The sequence below is a fragment of the Bufo bufo genome, chromosome 9 (assembly GCF_905171765.1).
Source record: "Bufo bufo chromosome 9, aBufBuf1.1, whole genome shotgun sequence".
Taxonomy (NCBI): Eukaryota; Metazoa; Chordata; class Amphibia; order Anura; family Bufonidae; genus Bufo; species Bufo bufo.
Genome location: NC_053397.1, coordinates 19,729,280 through 19,747,229, shown reverse-complemented (window position 1 = coordinate 19,747,229; position 17,950 = coordinate 19,729,280). Strand labels below are relative to the sequence as shown.

The 17,950-nt window shown below is 44.8% G+C and overlaps 1 protein-coding gene across 1 annotated transcript in view; it reads left to right on the top strand.

The window, feature by feature from the left end:
- LOC120979761 (copine-8-like) overlaps positions 1-17,950 on the top strand; it is a 212,485-nt gene that overhangs the window by 66,653 nt on the left and 127,882 nt on the right. Inside the window, exon 4 of the mRNA XM_040408717.1 lies at positions 8,687-8,790. Coding sequence (XP_040264651.1) covers positions 8,687-8,790 — 104 coding nt within the window. The remainder of the gene's footprint in view (positions 1-8,686; positions 8,791-17,950) is intronic.

The window sequence follows — 17,950 nt, the reverse complement described above, 5'->3', positions numbered from 1 at the left end:
GATAGTATATTGGGCAGACTAGATGGGCCAAATGGTTCTTATCTGCCGACACATCCTATGTTTCTATGTTTCTAGATACCTCTGGCATGGCTTAAAGAGGACTTATCAGCAGGATCAACCCTATCAAATCAAGCAGTCTGCATGGCAGGACTAATTAAAACGATACCTTCCTCACCCAAGTCAGAAATGCCATTGCACAGATTTTTTATGAATATGCTAATTAAGGCTTCAGGGCACCAAGGGGCGTGCCCTAGGCTTTTGGTGCACAGCAGTTCCTCCACTTTCTCTACTTAGCCACACCCCCTTCCCTAAAATGTATATCCAAATTCTGTCTGCCTGCAGCTGCCACTAGAGGGAGCTCATGAGCTTACTGCATACTGTTTACACATTGATCTCAATAATAGCACAGTATACAGGCAGCTCCTAAGCTCCCCCTAGTGGTGGTCGCAGGAAGCACAGCTTTTTAAATTTATTTCTATGGCTCTGTAGGGGATTTGGAGCTTTGTATGTGTAAAACAGAGCTCTGACAGCGAAAAGCTTATATTATAAAATGAGTCATATTTAAACCTTAAAATGACATGGTGTTAAAGTATTGTATCAAGGGTCACCTATACTTAAGCGAGGATATAATAGGTAAGCAAGATTTGGCGACAGACCTTTCTAGCAGGCTAGGGCAGGTAAGTGGAGCTTACTTCATGTGATGAGCTGAATAAGTTATGCAGTTAAACAGAGCAGAATAAATGCAAGACGGAGACCTGCTAAATACCCAGGCGGAAGGGGGGAGGATTCAGCAGATACAAAGGCGGCACGTTAACCTCAATCCTGCCACACAATGTAATGCAGATGGCCGAGGAATTCCCCATTACTTGGAAGTAATGATTTGCTGGAGGATTGCCCAACGCTTCAAACATAACACATAGAGAGTGCAATCCATGGTGTTGTCTTCTCGAGCCTGAACTCTCGCTGATCCTTCCATAATAGGGATTGATCGGAAGCATTTTGTCACCCACTTCTGCAAAGCTGGCACATTGCCTTGTAGACCCTGCTGGCACTGATATATTGTAGCATCTTCATTATATCCAGAAGAATTTCTTCCTATATATATATTTTAGAGGTGAAAGCTGTCTTATTTTCTGAGATGGCGCTCCAAATGCTTTGTATGCATATAGCGTTAAATTGTAAAATTTTGACTTCCTGCAGCCACCACTAGAGGGAGCTTACTGCATACTATTTACATAGTGTTGAGTGAATCAAAGCATCTGAAGTGGAATTCGGTCCGAAGCTTAGGAGAACTTCAATTCGGAACGGAGCCGAATTTCCTTGCGCTACGTGGTAACGAATCAGTTTTTCCTGAAATGGCGGCTGCACATATTACAAAGTGAAAGGAAGAAGCTTGGGAACGTGATATGACTAATAATGCCGCCCAGCCAGCCAATCTGCCGGTAGCCACCCCCTGTGATGTCACAGCCCTATAAAACAATGATCCCAAGCGATCTCCGCCAGCGCGATCTGAGCATAGGGAGAGACGTGACAAGGGCTCATGCTCTAGGGACAGTGTTGCTGCAATAATCCAGCGGCCATGTTTTAAACATCCACCATGTTCGGCCCATCTGGTCTAAACCCTAATATTTTAAAAGCAAAATACTACTATGTACATAGCAGGGAGGGATCCCGGATCTTATGGAGGGATCCACATGGGATTATGTTCATCCCTGTTGTGGATCCCTCAATTTTATTACTTTAAGGGCTTTTTTGCGTTCCGTATACAGTCCGTATACGGAACCATTCATTTAAATGGTTCCGCAGAAAAAACGGAATGTACTCCGTATGCATTAAGTTTCCGTTCCGTTTTTGCGGAACCATCTATTGAAAATGTTATGTCCAGCCCAATTTTTTCTATGTACTTACTGTATACTGTATATGCCATACAGAAAAACGGAACAGAAAAACGGAATGGAACCGGAAACACTACTGAAAAAACCCCCCGGAAAAACGGATAAGGGAAAAACAGCCCGCAAAACACTGAAAAAGACATACGGTCATGTGAACGAGCCCTAAGGGTACTTTCACACTTGCGTTTTTCTTTTCCGGCATAGAGTTCTGTCCTCGGGGCTCAATACCGGAAAAGAACTGATCAGTTTTATCCCTATCCATTCTGAATGGAGAGCAATCCGTTCAGGATGCATCAGGACGTCTTCAGTTCAGTCGTTTTGACTGATCAGGCAAAAGATAAAACGACAGCATGCTACGGTTTTATCTCTGGCCAAAAAAACTGAAGACTTGCCTGAATGCCGGATCCGGATTTTTTTTTTTCATAGGAATGTTTTAGTGCATTCTGCGCAGACCGAAAAAAAAGGTGAAAAAAATAAATGCCGAATCCGTTTTGCCGGATGACACCGGAAAGACGGATCCGGCATTTCAATGCATTTTTCTGACTGATCAGGCATTTTTAAGACTGGATCAGGATCCTGATCAGTCTTACAAATGCCATCAGTTGGCATACGTTTTGCCGGATCACTCTGCCGCAAGTGTGAAAGTAGCCTTAGGAAGGTTTTCCCGTCTCAATGCTGTGCACCATCTCTGGTACCATCACACAAGAGGACAGTTGCTGCGGCATACATGCTCCCTGCCGGGGGGAGCCGGACCACGTCCAGATGACCATGGCATCTAAAGGGTTAAAAGTCCCCGGCATTACAGCCTGTTGCAGACATTAGTGCCAAGTGTCCGCTCTTGGCTGCCAACATAAATTTACTGTAATCGGTCGGGAACGGGTTAACTTCCAAGCATTCACACTGAGATTGGGCCACCAAGTGGGAATAATATGATTAGGCAGATTGGGCACGGAATACCCGATTTATAGCGATTTGTGACAAATTAATTAGTAACTAATCAAATTTTTGGGGTGAACTTCGGCGAATCAAATTTTTCAAAACTTCGCTCATGTCTATGTTTACACATTGAACTCATGATATACAATAGGCTCTGAAGCGCCTCCTAGTGGTGGCTGTAGGTAGATAACATTTAATATTCACAGTGAATTCATAAAGTCTTCCAACTCTTTCACTTTTTTCACATTTTTTGTTGCATCTTTTGCTAAAGTAAACAAAAAAAATCCAGTTCCCCCCCCCCTCATTCTGCACTCAATCCCCCATAATGAGAAAGTGAGAACAGAATGTGACGAATCTTTGCCATTTATTGAAAAGAAAAAAGAAAATCGTGCATTGACATAAGTATTCACACCCTTTACTCAGGACTTAGCTGAAGCCCCTTTAAGGCTAAATGCACACGATCAGGATTGCGTGCGGAAAATCCGCACCGTAAAGTACATTGTATTCTATGAGAATTTGAAATTCTCAATGCTCACGATGCAGATTTTTTTTTCCGCTCGGATTTTGACCTGCGGTGCAGATTTAAAAATTAGCAGCATGTCAATTTATTTTATTTTTCCTGACCGGATTTTCTTCATTCACTTAGTAAAATCCGCATGCGGAAAATCCGTACCAAATCCCCAGGCAAATCCGCAGCAATTGATGCGGATTGACTGCACAGATTTGCCTGCAAACACCTGAGGATTTCAGTGCGGAATGAATCCTGAACGTGTGGCCTCTTGCACACGAACCGTGCTGCGGCCCGCAATTTGCACGAACACCAACCGTGGGGCAGCCGCAGCGGATCGCGGACCCATTAAAGTGAATGGGTCCGCGATCTGCCCGTTCCGCAAAAAGATAGGACATGTTCTATCTTTTTGTGGAACGGAAGTACAGGACGAAACCCCACGGAAGCACTCCGTAGTGGTTCCGTGCTTCTGTTCCGCACCATTCCGCATCTCCGGATTTGCGGACCACCCATTCAAGTGAATGGGTCAGCATCCGTGATGCGGAATGCCCACGGAACGGCGCCCGTGTATTGCGGATCCTCAGTACACGGGCACCATTCAGCCAGAGTGACCATTGGGTATAGATTGAAGGGGGAAAACTTTTTGGATAAAGGCCACAACATAACAAAATATGAAAAAGTGAAAGGGTCTGAGGACTTTCCAAATGTACTGTATGCCTATGCAGGGGGTTTGGTGTCTAAAAAAAATAAAAATAGAGCTCACGTCTCATTTTTTAGATATTCCTTGACACCTTCTTCTAGAAATCTGGCATCCACCATAACGACTTTTGACATTGAGGAGACTCATTTGGTTGTAGGAAAGTAAAAAGAAACAATGTAACTTGTGTCCATGGTGATTTCTTGTATTGCATTGTCCAAGTGATTAGGGCTGCAGTACCAGACACAACCTATGGACAAGGGTGGCGCTATCTTAATAAAATAAAATAAAAACAGCAATCTAAATCTCCGACAACCCATTTACCATTCTTCGTGCAGTAGGATTGTGTTTTTTGACTTTCCCTTTCAGCAATATAAACAAGTTTGGACGTTTTTAATTAATCAAAACTTTTTTTTTTTGCAACAAAAATGCAGCTCATTGGAATTTGCATTTAAATGGCTCATTACTGTAAGTGATCATAGGATGCCTACATTACCAATGTCAGATTTCAGGTTCATTAGCATTCCTCGGCGATATCAGGCTCTTGTTGGTATTTGTACACAGAATTAATTGCGTGATTTTGGGAAGATCTGCGCCGTACAGGCTTCATTTGTATGTACAGATATATCCGGAAGATCCAGACACCTCCCCATTGTACTTGATACAACAAGACCCCCGTTCTTCCAGTGTGTGTGTGTGTGTGTGTGTGGGAGGGGGGGTTCAGAGCTGGCTATGCAATCAATTGCTCAGATGGGAGTACCCCTTTAAATTAATTCTCTCTCTTTGCTCATTCAGACGGCCGTATGAATGGGTCCGCATCCATTCCGCAATTTTGAGGAACGGGTGCGGACCCATTCATTTCAATGGGGCTGCAAATTATGCGGACAGCACGCCGTGTGCTGTCCGCCTCCGTGGTTCCATTCCGCAGCTCCGCAGAAAAGATAGAACATGCCCTACGCGGACAAGAATAGGCATTTTCTATTATGGTTGCAAATTGCGGAACGCACACGGCCGGTATCCGCGTTTTGCAGATACGCAAATTGCTAATCCGCAAAGCACTACGGCCGTCTGAATGGGCCCTTTGCTTGCTGCGAGTGAACTGAATCACACATTGATTTAAAGCCTGAGACTACAGATCCATCCTGATCATGGCAGAGGCACCTCATTCATCACAAGAGGTAAGAGTCAGGCCACACGGGGCAGCAGTGACGTGGTCGCGGCATGGCCAAAAACTGCCTTGGCATGGTTTTTTAATACTCTGCAAAATGGGCCCACGATTTTGCCAAAAACAAATAGGACAGAAAATTATTTGGCCAGTCACACCACTGCCATTTTGGCCGCCATCGTGACCACGTCATGGCCGCTCAGGGTGGTCTCGCCCTGGCTGATACACTGCGCACTTGGACATGATCAGATCAGGACAGGACTTTCAGCCTCCAGATCAGGGGTTTCCAACCTGTGGCTCTCCACAACTCCCATCATTCTCTACCCGCTGCAGGAGCAGGAGAGATGTCCAGCTACCGTATAAGCAGAATAGGAGGAGGCCAGGAAGGGCAGTGACATCATTGTTCTGTACCGAATAGCTCAAGGCGGTGTGGCTTTGACAACCGCTGCTGCTGCCTAAGAATCTTGCAGCAGTAGTTTTTTCTCACACGATTGCCTTTGTCAATTTTACACCCCGAGAAAATGAGCATTTGATGGAACCAGGTTGTATTCAATGAGAAAGTTGACCGGACTTTAAAAATAATTCTGCATGGATATTTTATGTCACGCGCAATTAATCAGGTCCCACATGTCCAGCAATGATCTGCGACCTGCTGCCGTGGACTTAGCCGCCTGCTGATAATCTGCTGCACCGCCTGATTAAAGAAGGAAATTAAAACGGACGCTCTGAAGTAACAGCAGCAAAGGCCCGGCTTAGTCTGAATGCTCGGCTGTGAGAGGACCTAAAGCTCCTGGTGATCGTTACAAGGGTTGTCCAGTTGGATAAGCATCTCTCCAATGAGGGATCTCGGGGGGAGTCCTGGCTCTTATAGACCATATGGATAGGGAAAGTCGAAAGCAGACAAAAATAGGGAAGGATCTCTTACTGTGACTGGGAGACCTGAAAGAGGGAGGCGGACGACCCACTATGTGACCACAAAAGGAGGAGTTCCTGGCACTCAAGGCAGGAACTTCAGAATGCGCACACTCCCATACTTTGTCTCCGATGACAGCAAGTGCCTTAAGAGGATGCCTAGTTCAGATACCCTTTGTCCTGGCCCTGTAGGACCAGGTGACACATTAATTAGCCTTTTGAAAGCCAACATGGCTGACAGGAAGTGGATGTCAGGCAGCTACTTCCTGTGCCAGAAATTGAGATGCCCTAAATGATATAAGTACTGATCCACCGGCAAAGGCGGCATCCTTCTTTCTCTTCCCGCCGCTTTGTTTAGCATCCACTCGGCTCGGCTCTCTGTCCCTACATTCTTTCTGCTTACTGGCTTCTTAAAGGGTCAGCTTGTGCCAATACTGGTCGCCCGAGCTTATTCCTTGTAACCCCAGTCTATTCAAGGGGACTCTACGCTACGTTGTTCCAGTTCTATGCTAGGGTTACATTTTGCTTGTCTACTTCTGCTTTGGACCCAGCTTTTTCCTGACTACGTTCTGCCTGTCTGTCTCCTGCCCTGACCTTATGCCTGTCTACTGTATTCCCTGAAGTCTGCCCATCTGAAAACTTCTGTCTATCGATTTAGTACCACATATGGGTGTCACTAGCTGTACAGGGCTTAAAACCCTTAGACTTCACTCCGAGGTTTAGTGCTAAGTCAAATCCCTTGTAACAAAGTGGGTCTCCACTTGACACCTGTGAGAGGTTTTATGATTATCATCATCTAGGTGGTATGGAAATAATGTTAAGTTTACATTTTCGCTTGGCTACTTCTGTTTTGGACGCAGCTTTGTCCTGACTATGTTCTTTCTGTTTTGCTCCTGCCCTGACCTTCTGCCTGTCTACTGTATTGCCTGAACTCTGCCAGTCCTGAACTCTGCCCATCTGACCACGACTTCTGACTATCAATTATGTACGACATCCAGGTGTCACTAGCTGTACAGGGCTTAAAGAGTAAAACCAGGGGAACCCTTAGACTTCACTCCAAGGTTTAGTGCCCTTATAATGCAGTGGGTCTGCACCCACTTGACACCTGTGAGAGGTTTTCTGAGGCCGGTGTATCATGTACGGCTGGCGCTTCGTTGTACAATAGATTGTCGTCATATATTTGAGTAAGGTAATGATATTCACAGCGCCGTACTGCACTTAAAATAGACGTTAATTCCTTCCCTAATTATGAACGCTGCTGCCCTTTAGCTCCATTAACGGCAGTGATTATGGAGGGACATTGTCCTAATTGGCTGCAGGATCTGCAGGAAATTTAAATAGAATTAAAATTATTAACCTAACTTAATGTGCGTCTGCTGTTATAAAGTCATTAAAATCCAAGCCTCCTGATTGGTTGCTTTCCCAGCGGCTTTGGCTGCTCTTTTCAGTAACCTGAAATCAATGTATTAGATAATGGTTGCTGCTAATGATCTATTTCCCCCGAAGATGCGCTGTGTCGATACTGCGCTACCTGTAACTTTCTTAATTAAAAAATGTGATTGTTTGGTATATTGACGTATCACTTATACTCATGGTTCATCCTGCAGCAGACGTGGGTCAGAGAGACAAAATGGATTTTGATACTGTGCAGAATTAAAGAGACAGTACAGGTAAAATGCATTCACTGTGTTATGTCTAGTGTAAGGACTGAGGGGGGCGCAGCATGACAAAGAACACCATAGGCAGAATCCTTGTGTCATACTCTGCCCCTTTCACTGTATTCCCAAAGAAATAACTGCTTTGCAGCATCTTTTCATTATTCTGTTCCTCTGTTATTGCACCTGGAAATCTAGGACTACACTGACAGCTGGGTGTTAGCATTTTCCTGGCTAATGAAGTGTCTCCCCAATACATTCTGTCTGATCAGTTCTGACATTACTACAGTTTCTACTGACAAGAAAAATATGAAAACCGATTTGTCAGTTTCTCCAAACATTTCTATGAGGAATAAAAGAGGAACAATGCAATGCAGAGTTCCAAGAAAAGATACTGCACTATTTTATGGGGAATACAAGCAGACATGTCAGAAGAAGTGACGCGCCCTCTTTAACCCCTTGTTACGCTTCTGTCCAATATTCATGCCCACGTGCATCTTTATAGCTTTGGTTTTTACACAGCGCTCCAAATCCCTTGCAAAGATGTAGTTAAAGAGTTTTAAAGAGGTTTTCTTCTGGATCTGATATTGATGACCAATCCTGAGGATAGTTCTTCAATATGTAAGTCCAGGAAAAGCCCCTTTAAATTCTTTCTGCCTGTAGTCACCACTAGGGGGAACTCAGGAGCTGACTGCAGACTGTGTTACTGCATGAGCAGTAAGCTCCCTCTAGTGGCGGCTGCAGGAAGTGAAAACTGTATAATGTATTCCTATGACTATGCAGAAGATTTGGAGCTCTGTATCAGAGAATAAAATGAAGACATGAGGTTAAAAGTTGAAGAACTATTTTAAGCTACAAATACATGAGGCAGGGCCTTTAAAAGATACGGAACAATGACAATATATTTTGTATTTCTCACAGTTTGGCCGGACAGAGGTTATCGACAACACCCTGAGTCCAGATTTTGTCCGCAAGTTCGTGCTGGATTATTTCTTTGAAGAGAAGCAGAATTTAAGGTTTGACGTGTGAGTATTTTACACCTTTTTAAAATGTTTGGAACCTTCTGCAATCATGTTGATTACCCCCCAATTTATATCCCCATAAAAACTCACCCACCAGCGCCACCTAGTGCCAGTGCCTACTGCACAGCCACCCACCTGTGTACTCCCTGCAGACATTGACCTTATCAGTAAGTGCTGCAGGGCCTATAATACACAGGAGAAACTTATTTTCTGATCTTATGCAACCCCTTTAAATGATTCCTACAAAAATCAAAAGCTTTTAACCCCTTATTTGTCCTCATCCATTCAATGTTATACGCCACACACTGGGCTGTTCACAAACCGTGATGGGTATGACGTGCATGTCTGTATTAGGGACCTGAGAGAAAGTGGGACAGTCAGGATCTATGGAGAGATATTTGTTACTGTGGCAACAACATCCCCAGTCCTGCTGGGAGGACGCCTATTAACCCTTCAGTGCCTGGGGGACTGAAACTTGTGTGGCCTCAAGCACACGGCCGTTGTGCGGCCGTTCCGTCCATTGGGGACCGCAATTTCCTTTCCTCAATGCACAGGCAACGTCCGTGCGGCGGCCGGGACGGATCGAGACCCATTCAACTTGAATGGGTCCGTGATCCGTCCGAAACGCAAAAAATAGAACAGCTCCGGGTTCAAGTAAATGGGTCCGCATCCATGATGCGGGGAGCACACGTCCGGTGCCCGTATATTGCGTACACGCTGTTTGCGGGCCGCAATACGGCCACGGCCGGGCAACGGCCGTGTGCATGAGGCCTGAGAAAGATATCTATTTATAATATATATCTGTGGGGACAGTGACCTGCAAACACAATATAAGAAGGAGAGAAAGAAAATAGATATTAGATGGATATACAGGGAGTGCAGAATTATTAGGCAAGTTGTATTTTTGAGGATTAATTTTATTATTGAACAACAACCATGTTCTCAATGAACCCAAAAAACTCATTAATATCAAAGCTGAATATTTTTGGAAGTAGTTTTTAGTTTGTTTTTAGTTTTAGCTATTTTAGGGGGATATCTGTGTGTGCAGGTGACTATTACTGTGCATAATTATTAGGCAACTTAACAAAAAACAAATATATACCCATTTCAATTATTTATTTTTACCAGTGAAACCAATATAACATCTCAACATTCACAAATATACATTTCTGACATTCAAAAACAAAACAACAAATCAGTGACCAATATAGCCACCTTTCTTTGAAAGGACACTCAAAAGCCTGCCATCCATGGATTCTGTCAGTGTTTTGATCTGTTCACCATCAACATTGCGTGCAGCAGCAACCACAGCCTCCCAGACACTGTTCAGAGAGGTGTACTGTTTTCCCTCCTTGTAAATCTCACATTTGATGATGGACCACAGGTTCTCAATGGGGTTCAGATCAGGTGAACAAGGAGGCCATGTCATTAGATTTTCTTCTTTTATACCCTTTCTTGCCAGCCACGCTGTGGAGTACTTGGACGCGTGTGATGGAGCATTGTCCTGCATGAAAATCATGTTTTTCTTGAAGGATGCAGACTTCTTCCTGTACCACTGCTTGAAGAAGGTGTCTTCCAGAAACTGGCAGTAGGACTGGGAGTTGAGCTTGACTCCATCCTCAACCCGAAAAGGCCCCACAAGCTCATCTTTGATGATACCAGCCCAAACCAGTACTCCACCTCCACCTTGCTGGCGTCTGAGTCGGACTGGAGCTCTCTGCCCTTTACCAATCCAGCCACGGGCCCATCCATCTGGCCCATCAAGACTCACTCTCATTTCATCAGTCCATAAAACCTTAGAAAAATCAGTCTTGAGATATTTCTTGGCCCAGTCTTGACGTTTCAGCTTGCGTGTCTTGTTCAGTGGTGGTCGTCTTTCAGCCTTTCTTACCTTGGCCATGTCTCTGAGTATTGCACACCTTGTGCTTTTGGGCACTCCAGTGATGTTGCAGCTCTGAAATATGGCCAAACTGGTGGCAAGTGGCATCTTGGCAGCTGCACGCTTGACTTTTCTCAGTTCATGGGCAGTTATTTTGCGCCTTGGTTTTTCCACACGCTTCTTGCGACCCTGTTGACTATTTTGAATGAAACGCTTGATTGTTCGATGATCACGCTTCAGAAGCTTTGCAATTTTAAGAGTGCTGCATCCCTCTGCAAGATATCTCACTATTTTTGACTTTTCTGAGCCTGTCAAGTCCTTCTTTTGAATAATTATGCACACCTAATATAGGGTGTTGATGTCATTAGACCACACCCCTTCTCATTACAGAGATGCACATCACCTAATATGCTTAATTGGTAGTAGGCTTTCGAGCCTATACAGCTTGGAGTAAGACAACATGCATAAAGAGGATGATGTGGTCAAAATACTCATTTGCCTAATAATTCTGCACGCAGTGTAGATAGATAGTAGATAGATAGATAGTCCAAAAGTTGTGAGCGGCACAGCAAAAAATTTAGAAGGCAGGTGCCAGCGGTTATGGGAGCGATTCAATCCCCAAAATACAAAGCCAAAAATTACCACGGCACTTCCAAAAGTAAAAGACAAGCTGCTTGGTGAATTTTACTTTTGGAAGTGCCATGGTAATTTTTGGCTTTAGATAGATAGATAGATAGATAGATAGATAGATAGATAATAGTCAGCAGATGCTGACAGATTCTAACAGATTACAGCTGATTGTTGGGTGCCATGATCCCTCTACTAGTCACCTCTCTGCATCACTGCTAATTACAATATATAAACTATAAAATAAAGTATTGATCTAATCCTATATGTTCTCAGCATCCATTTATAAATAAAGCATTCTGAGCTATTCAGATGGTTGGGTCTCCTTTCAACATCATGCCATTATTCAGAAAACACCAAACATCATCTATTGTGTGCACGTCCTCCACCCGAGCAAGGTGATAGTTCTCCCTCTTCCCTAGTGGGAAGGATCAGCTACTCAGGGGCGTGAACTAGGGAGGAGTCAAAATCGATTAAACTCACCTCTTGATCATGACCAGCCGTTGCAGCATTCCTCCCCTTCTCCTTCTGTCTGCATATCCACACTTGGTCAGACTCCTGTTACTCCCAGCCTCTTCTTTCACAGATCTGCCTGGTTATATATCCTTGTCAAGAATATAAGGACTAGGCTTAGTCCGAAACGTTTAGACCGGTGTGGGGGGATGTCTCGCTGTGTGCAATATGGACTTTTTAAATCATGTTCAATAAAGAATCTTTTATTACAAGATTCTAGTGCTGGAACCACTTCTTTGCCTCCCTGCATGGTTACATGCCCTTTGCCCTCCCCCCAGGGGGGAGACAATGTGTTTTCTTATGTTAGGAGAGCAGTGATTTTGTTTGTGTCATGCGAATTATAGTGCAATTATAATGTGACAGAATTGTAATAAGCACAGGGCACCAGGTACAATAATAAGCAGCGTAGGGGGGTATATTATTCTGACCTCATCTCTATAGATAATTAGTGCGAGATGTTATATCATTGCCTGCCATTAGGCCTTATTGCTGTGTATATCAGCTTATGACAAATAGAATAGCGCCCCTAGTGGCTGAATACTTATCAGAAAGACATGACTGCAGATATTCTTGCTAATGGAGTAAAAAACATCCTTATGGTGCATGTTCTAATATCAGTGATGGGGTGGAACCCCTACTTGCCTATGGTCGCGATCTTCAGGGGCGTGTCCTGTGATCAGGGTTGGAAAGGGGGTGGGGTTTGTCCATCCTTGTGCACGCTTAGTCAATTTGGGGGTGTGTCCAACAGAAAATGGGTGGGGTTTTAACTGGACATGGCCATAGAGAGTGCAGTTGCCACTTGGCTCTGGTGTCTAAGAGGTCCTAAAGCCACCAGCATTATAAATGACACATGGTAAATCAGGGCCCTTTAAGAGATTTTCCATCGGGGCCCCAAGCTATGTCACGTGACTCGTCCTTTCCATAGTGACATGAAATAAAACCGTTTCTCTTTGTACGAGGGGGAAACGTATTGAATACTACAAGTGCCTAGGAGCATCAGGAGGACGTTGGGATCTCCTTGCTCATCTGCAGCCATAATGCAAATGATCTGCGTGGTATCGGGGCCCCCAGCAGGGACTGAGATGCTCCTGCCTGTCAAGACGTTGGCGTCGAGGGAGCGGCGTGAATTGCTCGAGAGGAGAATCCCCCCAGGAAACAACTTGTATCGACCTGAGAACCTGGGGGAGAGACGCACATTGACTTGTCAATCTCTAAGTGGCTCATTTCAGGCTGGAAAACAGCTGAACGTTGTCAGGGAAGGAAAAATCGGCGTCAGCGTGGTGTTCAGGATCTGCGCAGGAGCAGTGGATTCTTTTTAAGTCTTGGTTTTGATAGAATCATTTTCAGTAAAAATAATCAAATCTAAAAAGTTAATTGAATCAGAACTAATTGTACTCGTAAATGACAGATTCCAACAATTTTTATTGATATCAGCACTAAACTCCTCTAGACCCTGATATAGCGTTTCCATAGGGTTCATTTACCCCCTGCTGCTCTTTAAATAAAATAGGTTCTATGACCTCTTTTTCCCACAAGGCCATAAATAAATGTTGTCTATTTTGGATAATTCCTGCTTGTTTGTTGTGGTAGTAAGTGTTCAGTTTCCCTGCAGCGCCACCACAGGTGAAATGAAGCATTACACAGTGTCCATTGAAATCAGTGGGGTATCTGTGTAACGCAAGGCAGGACTCTTCCGTACATGAAACCATAGCATTTTCCTGCAGCTGCCACTAGGGGGAGCTCAGTTCCCAGAGCTTTTTACAGCTTCCATTGAGTTTAGTGGCAACTGTATGAATTACCATGCACTGAGCTCCCTCTAGTGGTGGCTACAGGCAGCTGGTATACTGTATCATGGGGAAGCTGGAGATGCATTTATGGCAGGTGTCTGGTGTAAATAATTAAGAATATGGATCCCATTAAAGCGCCACCCGTCGGTGTTCACTGCACAGCGTCTTCCCCCTCTCTTCTTTCCCGGACCGTCAGAGCATGGAGCTGAGCTGTGGTTAATTAGATTTCCAGCAAAAGGGCGAGGACTGTTTATGGTCTGGTATCTGGAGCAATAAGATGAATAGTCCCCAGAGACGATGAGACACCCCTCCACGGCAGCCAGCAAATAACCATATTGTATTGTATGCAATTAAATCCACTGGCGATGGGATTTGTGATGTGCGGATCCCAGATGTTTTACTGTAATTATTGTCATTTAATTATAAAGCAAGCACAGATATTGCCGACCTGTGTACAATTAGATGACACCTTGATACAAGTGAAGAGACACCACTCATCCAGACAGTCATATCCTGAATGTAACTGCTTAATGTAAAGGGTTTTTAGAGCCTGCTGCCTATATAAGTGTCAGTCTTTACTGTCATTTTGGCATTATATTTCTAAGTCAAGAAGACCTACACTAACTATCCCATCTTACTCTCTTCTACCAAAATGTTTTTATACGTGTCAGTCTTAACTGTCATTTTTACATTCTATTTGCGAATCAGGTACCTTATATTCATGGATCAACTAGATCAGGATGAACAGTACCCCACTTCAGAAACATGTATGGAAATCAACCTTAGGGCTCATGCACACAAACTTCTTTTCTTTCCGTGTCCGTTCTGTTTTTTTGCGGACCGTACGCGGAACCATTCATTTCAATGGGTCCGCAAAAAAACCTGAAGTTATTCCGTGTGCATTCCGTTTCCGCATGTCCGTATTTACGTTCCAGAAAAAAAATAGAACATGTCCTATTATTGTCCGTATTACGAACAAGGATAGTACTGTTCTATTAGGGGCCGGCTGTTCCGTATTTTTTTGCGGATCCGTTTTTTGCGGACAGCAAAATACATACGGTCGTGTGCATGAGGCCTAATTCAGGAAGATCAGGACGAGCAATGTCCTCCTACAGGTTGTAAAATGGTTGTAAAATCCAACCCCTTCCATCTCATTCTTTTTGTATGTGAAATGCAACTTTTCCCAGCTTACCCTCCACTCTGTAAGTGTCAGTCTTTACTGTAGCTTTGGCATTATATTCTTGAATTAGGGAGATCAGGATGAACAATATCCCACTACAGGTATGAAAGAGATCTGGCTGCAGTCTAGGGAGACCTCTAGCATACATAAGCATGGGCATAACTATAGCCACGGCACTTGCTATGGGGTCCAGAGGTTCAAGAATTGGGGGAATAACAATATGGCGGCTTTTATCGTTGGTTTTCTAATATATGTTGCTGTTTTACATTCCTTTCATTATTGCTACTTATGCTGCTGATTAAAATTTCTTACGATAGATGGTGGGGGCCCCGTCTTATTTTGCTATGGGGCCCTGTGAATTATATTTAACCCCCTGGGCATAAGGTAGATTATTATTATCAGTGCCAATATAAAAATATGTCAATGGGGGTGGGGAGCTTGGCAGCTTTATTCCACTCAGCAAGCCTGCAAGTTTGCTCTTAGAAACAACACATAAATATTTAGTAGCGTCTGGGATGCTGATGACAAACCATAGAAAAAGTCTCCCCGGCCTCTGAGTGACAGTGCGAAACCGCCATCCAAACCCTTTCTTCGCTGGCGCTAGGCCGAAAAGGTCAAACTTCTGTAACGTGCCAGTGAATGGACCGTACCGCTGGGATTTACAGAGCTGCCAAGTGCCAGTCATGCATTCTGCCGCGCGCGAGGCTATTGGAATAATTTCACACTCTCCGGCGCGGTTCGGCGCGGGCGCTGGCAGATACATGGTCATTTCTGATGTGACGGCTTCAGAGCGTTAACTTTTGGAGCCATGTGCGCGCTTCTTGTCTCATGCTAATTTATGCTAATTGCTTCCTGTCGCTTTGAGGAGATGACAGATTTTTGCTGGTGGAGGGACGGAGGTGATTTCGTTTCGCCATAAGAAGCTGAGAAGCCATAGGAATTTAGAGGACGGGGGAATGAGCTAAATTTAAAGGCACACTGGACTGATATACACTGCTCAAAAAAATAAAGGGAACACTTAAACAACACAATGTAACTCCAAGTCAATCACACTTCTGTGAAATCAAACTGTCCACTTAGGAAGCAACACTGAGTGACAATCAATTTCACATGCTGTTGTGCAAATGGGATAGACAACAGGTGGAAATTATAGGCAATTAGCAAGACACCCCCAATAAAGGAGTGGTTCTGCAGGTGGTGACCACAGACCACTTCTCAGTTCCTATGCTTCTTGGCTGATGTTTTGGTCACTTTTGAATGCTGGCGGTGCTTTCACTCTAGGTAGCATGAGACGGAGTCTACAACCCACACAAGTGGCTCAGGTAGTGCAGCTTATCCAGGATGGCACATCAATGCGAGCTGTGCCAAGAAGGTTTGCTGTGTCTGTCAGCGTAGTGTCCAGAGCATGGAGGCGCTACCAGGAGACAGGCCAGTACATCAGGAGACGTGGAGGTGGCCGTAGGAGGGCAACAACCCAGCAGCAGGACCGCTACCTCTGCCTTTGTGCAAGGAGGAACAGGAGGAGCACTGCCAGAGCCCTGCAAAATGACCTCCAGCAGGCCACAAATGTGCATGTGTCTGCTCAAAGGGTCAGAAACAGACTCCATAAGGGTGATATGAGGGCCTGACGTCCACAGGTGGGGGTTGTGCTTACAGCCCAACACTGTGCAGGACGTTTGGCATTTGCCAAAGAACTCCAAGATTGGCAAATTCGCCACTGGCGCCCTGTGCTCTTCACAGATGAAAGCAGGTTCACACTGAGCACATGTGACAGACGTGACAGAGTCTTGAGATGCCGTGGAGAACGTTCTGCTGCCTGCAACATCCTCCAGCATGACCGGTTTGGCATTGGGTCAGTAATGGTGTGGGGTGGCATTTCTTTGGAGGGCCGCACAGCCCCCCATGTGCTCGCCAGAGGTAGCCTGACTGCCATTAGGTACCGAAATGAGATCCTCAGACCCCTTGTGAGACCATATGCTGGTACGGTTGGCCCTGGGTTCCTCCTAATGCAAGACAATGCTAGACCTCATGTGGCTGGAGTGTGTCAGCAGTTCCTGCAAGACGAAGGCATTGATGCTATGGACTGGCCCGCCCGTTCCCCAGACCTGAATCCAATTGAGCACATCTGGGACATCATGTCTCGCTCTATCCACCAACGTCACGTTGCACCACAGACTGTCCAGGAGTTGGCAGATGCTTTAGTCCAGGTCTGGGAGGAGATCCCTCAGGAGACCGTCCGCCACCTCATCAGGAGCATGCAGAGGCGTTGTAGGGAGGTCATACAGGCACGTGGAGGCCACACACACTACTGAGCCTCATTTTGACTTGTTTTAAGGACATTACATCAAAGTTGGATCAGCCTGTAGTGTGTTTTTCCACTTTAATTTTGAATGTGACTCCAAATCCAGACCTCCATGGGTTGAAAAATTTGATTTCCATTTTTTTATTTTTGTGTGATTTTGTTGTCAGCACATTCAACTATGTAAAGAACAAAGTATTTCAGAAGAATATTAAATTAATTCAGATCTAGGATGTGTTATTTTTGTGTTCCCTTTATTTTTTTGAGCAGTGTATATATATACATATGTACTTGCATAATTCCTAGCTATGGAATGAGTCCGAAGATAAAAATAGAAAGGAACCCTCCGCCCAATGTCCATAATCACACAAAACTTCCATCTCCTGCTTGCTTTCACATGGTCATAGAAGTAAATGATAAAATTCTGGCTTCCTGCAGTCACCACTAGAGGGCGCTAACTAGATATAGAATCATATGGCTGATATAATTCTCAATAGACATAAATCTGTATAGACGAACTCTCCCTGCTGCCGATAAAAACCCTATGGCCGTCTGATGGGAGGTAGGGGAAGAAGTTCAGGGTCAGGCCCCCTTTTTACCTCGGGCCCTAGCAGTTACATGGTGTGTCTCTTACGCAATTTAATGCTACTTTCACACTAGCGGCACGGACCCCGGCAGGCAGTTCCGTCAGATGAACAGCCTGTCATATCCTTCCGGCTGCTAGTGACCGTGTGCCCCTGGACTGACGCTCCATCCCCATTGACTATAATGGGGGCGGTGCGAAGTTTCGGCAGAGGCACGGCAGCACACGGCGAGAGGCTGCCGTAATAAAACTACGACATGTCCGACATTTATTCCGACAGCCTCTCGCCGTGCGC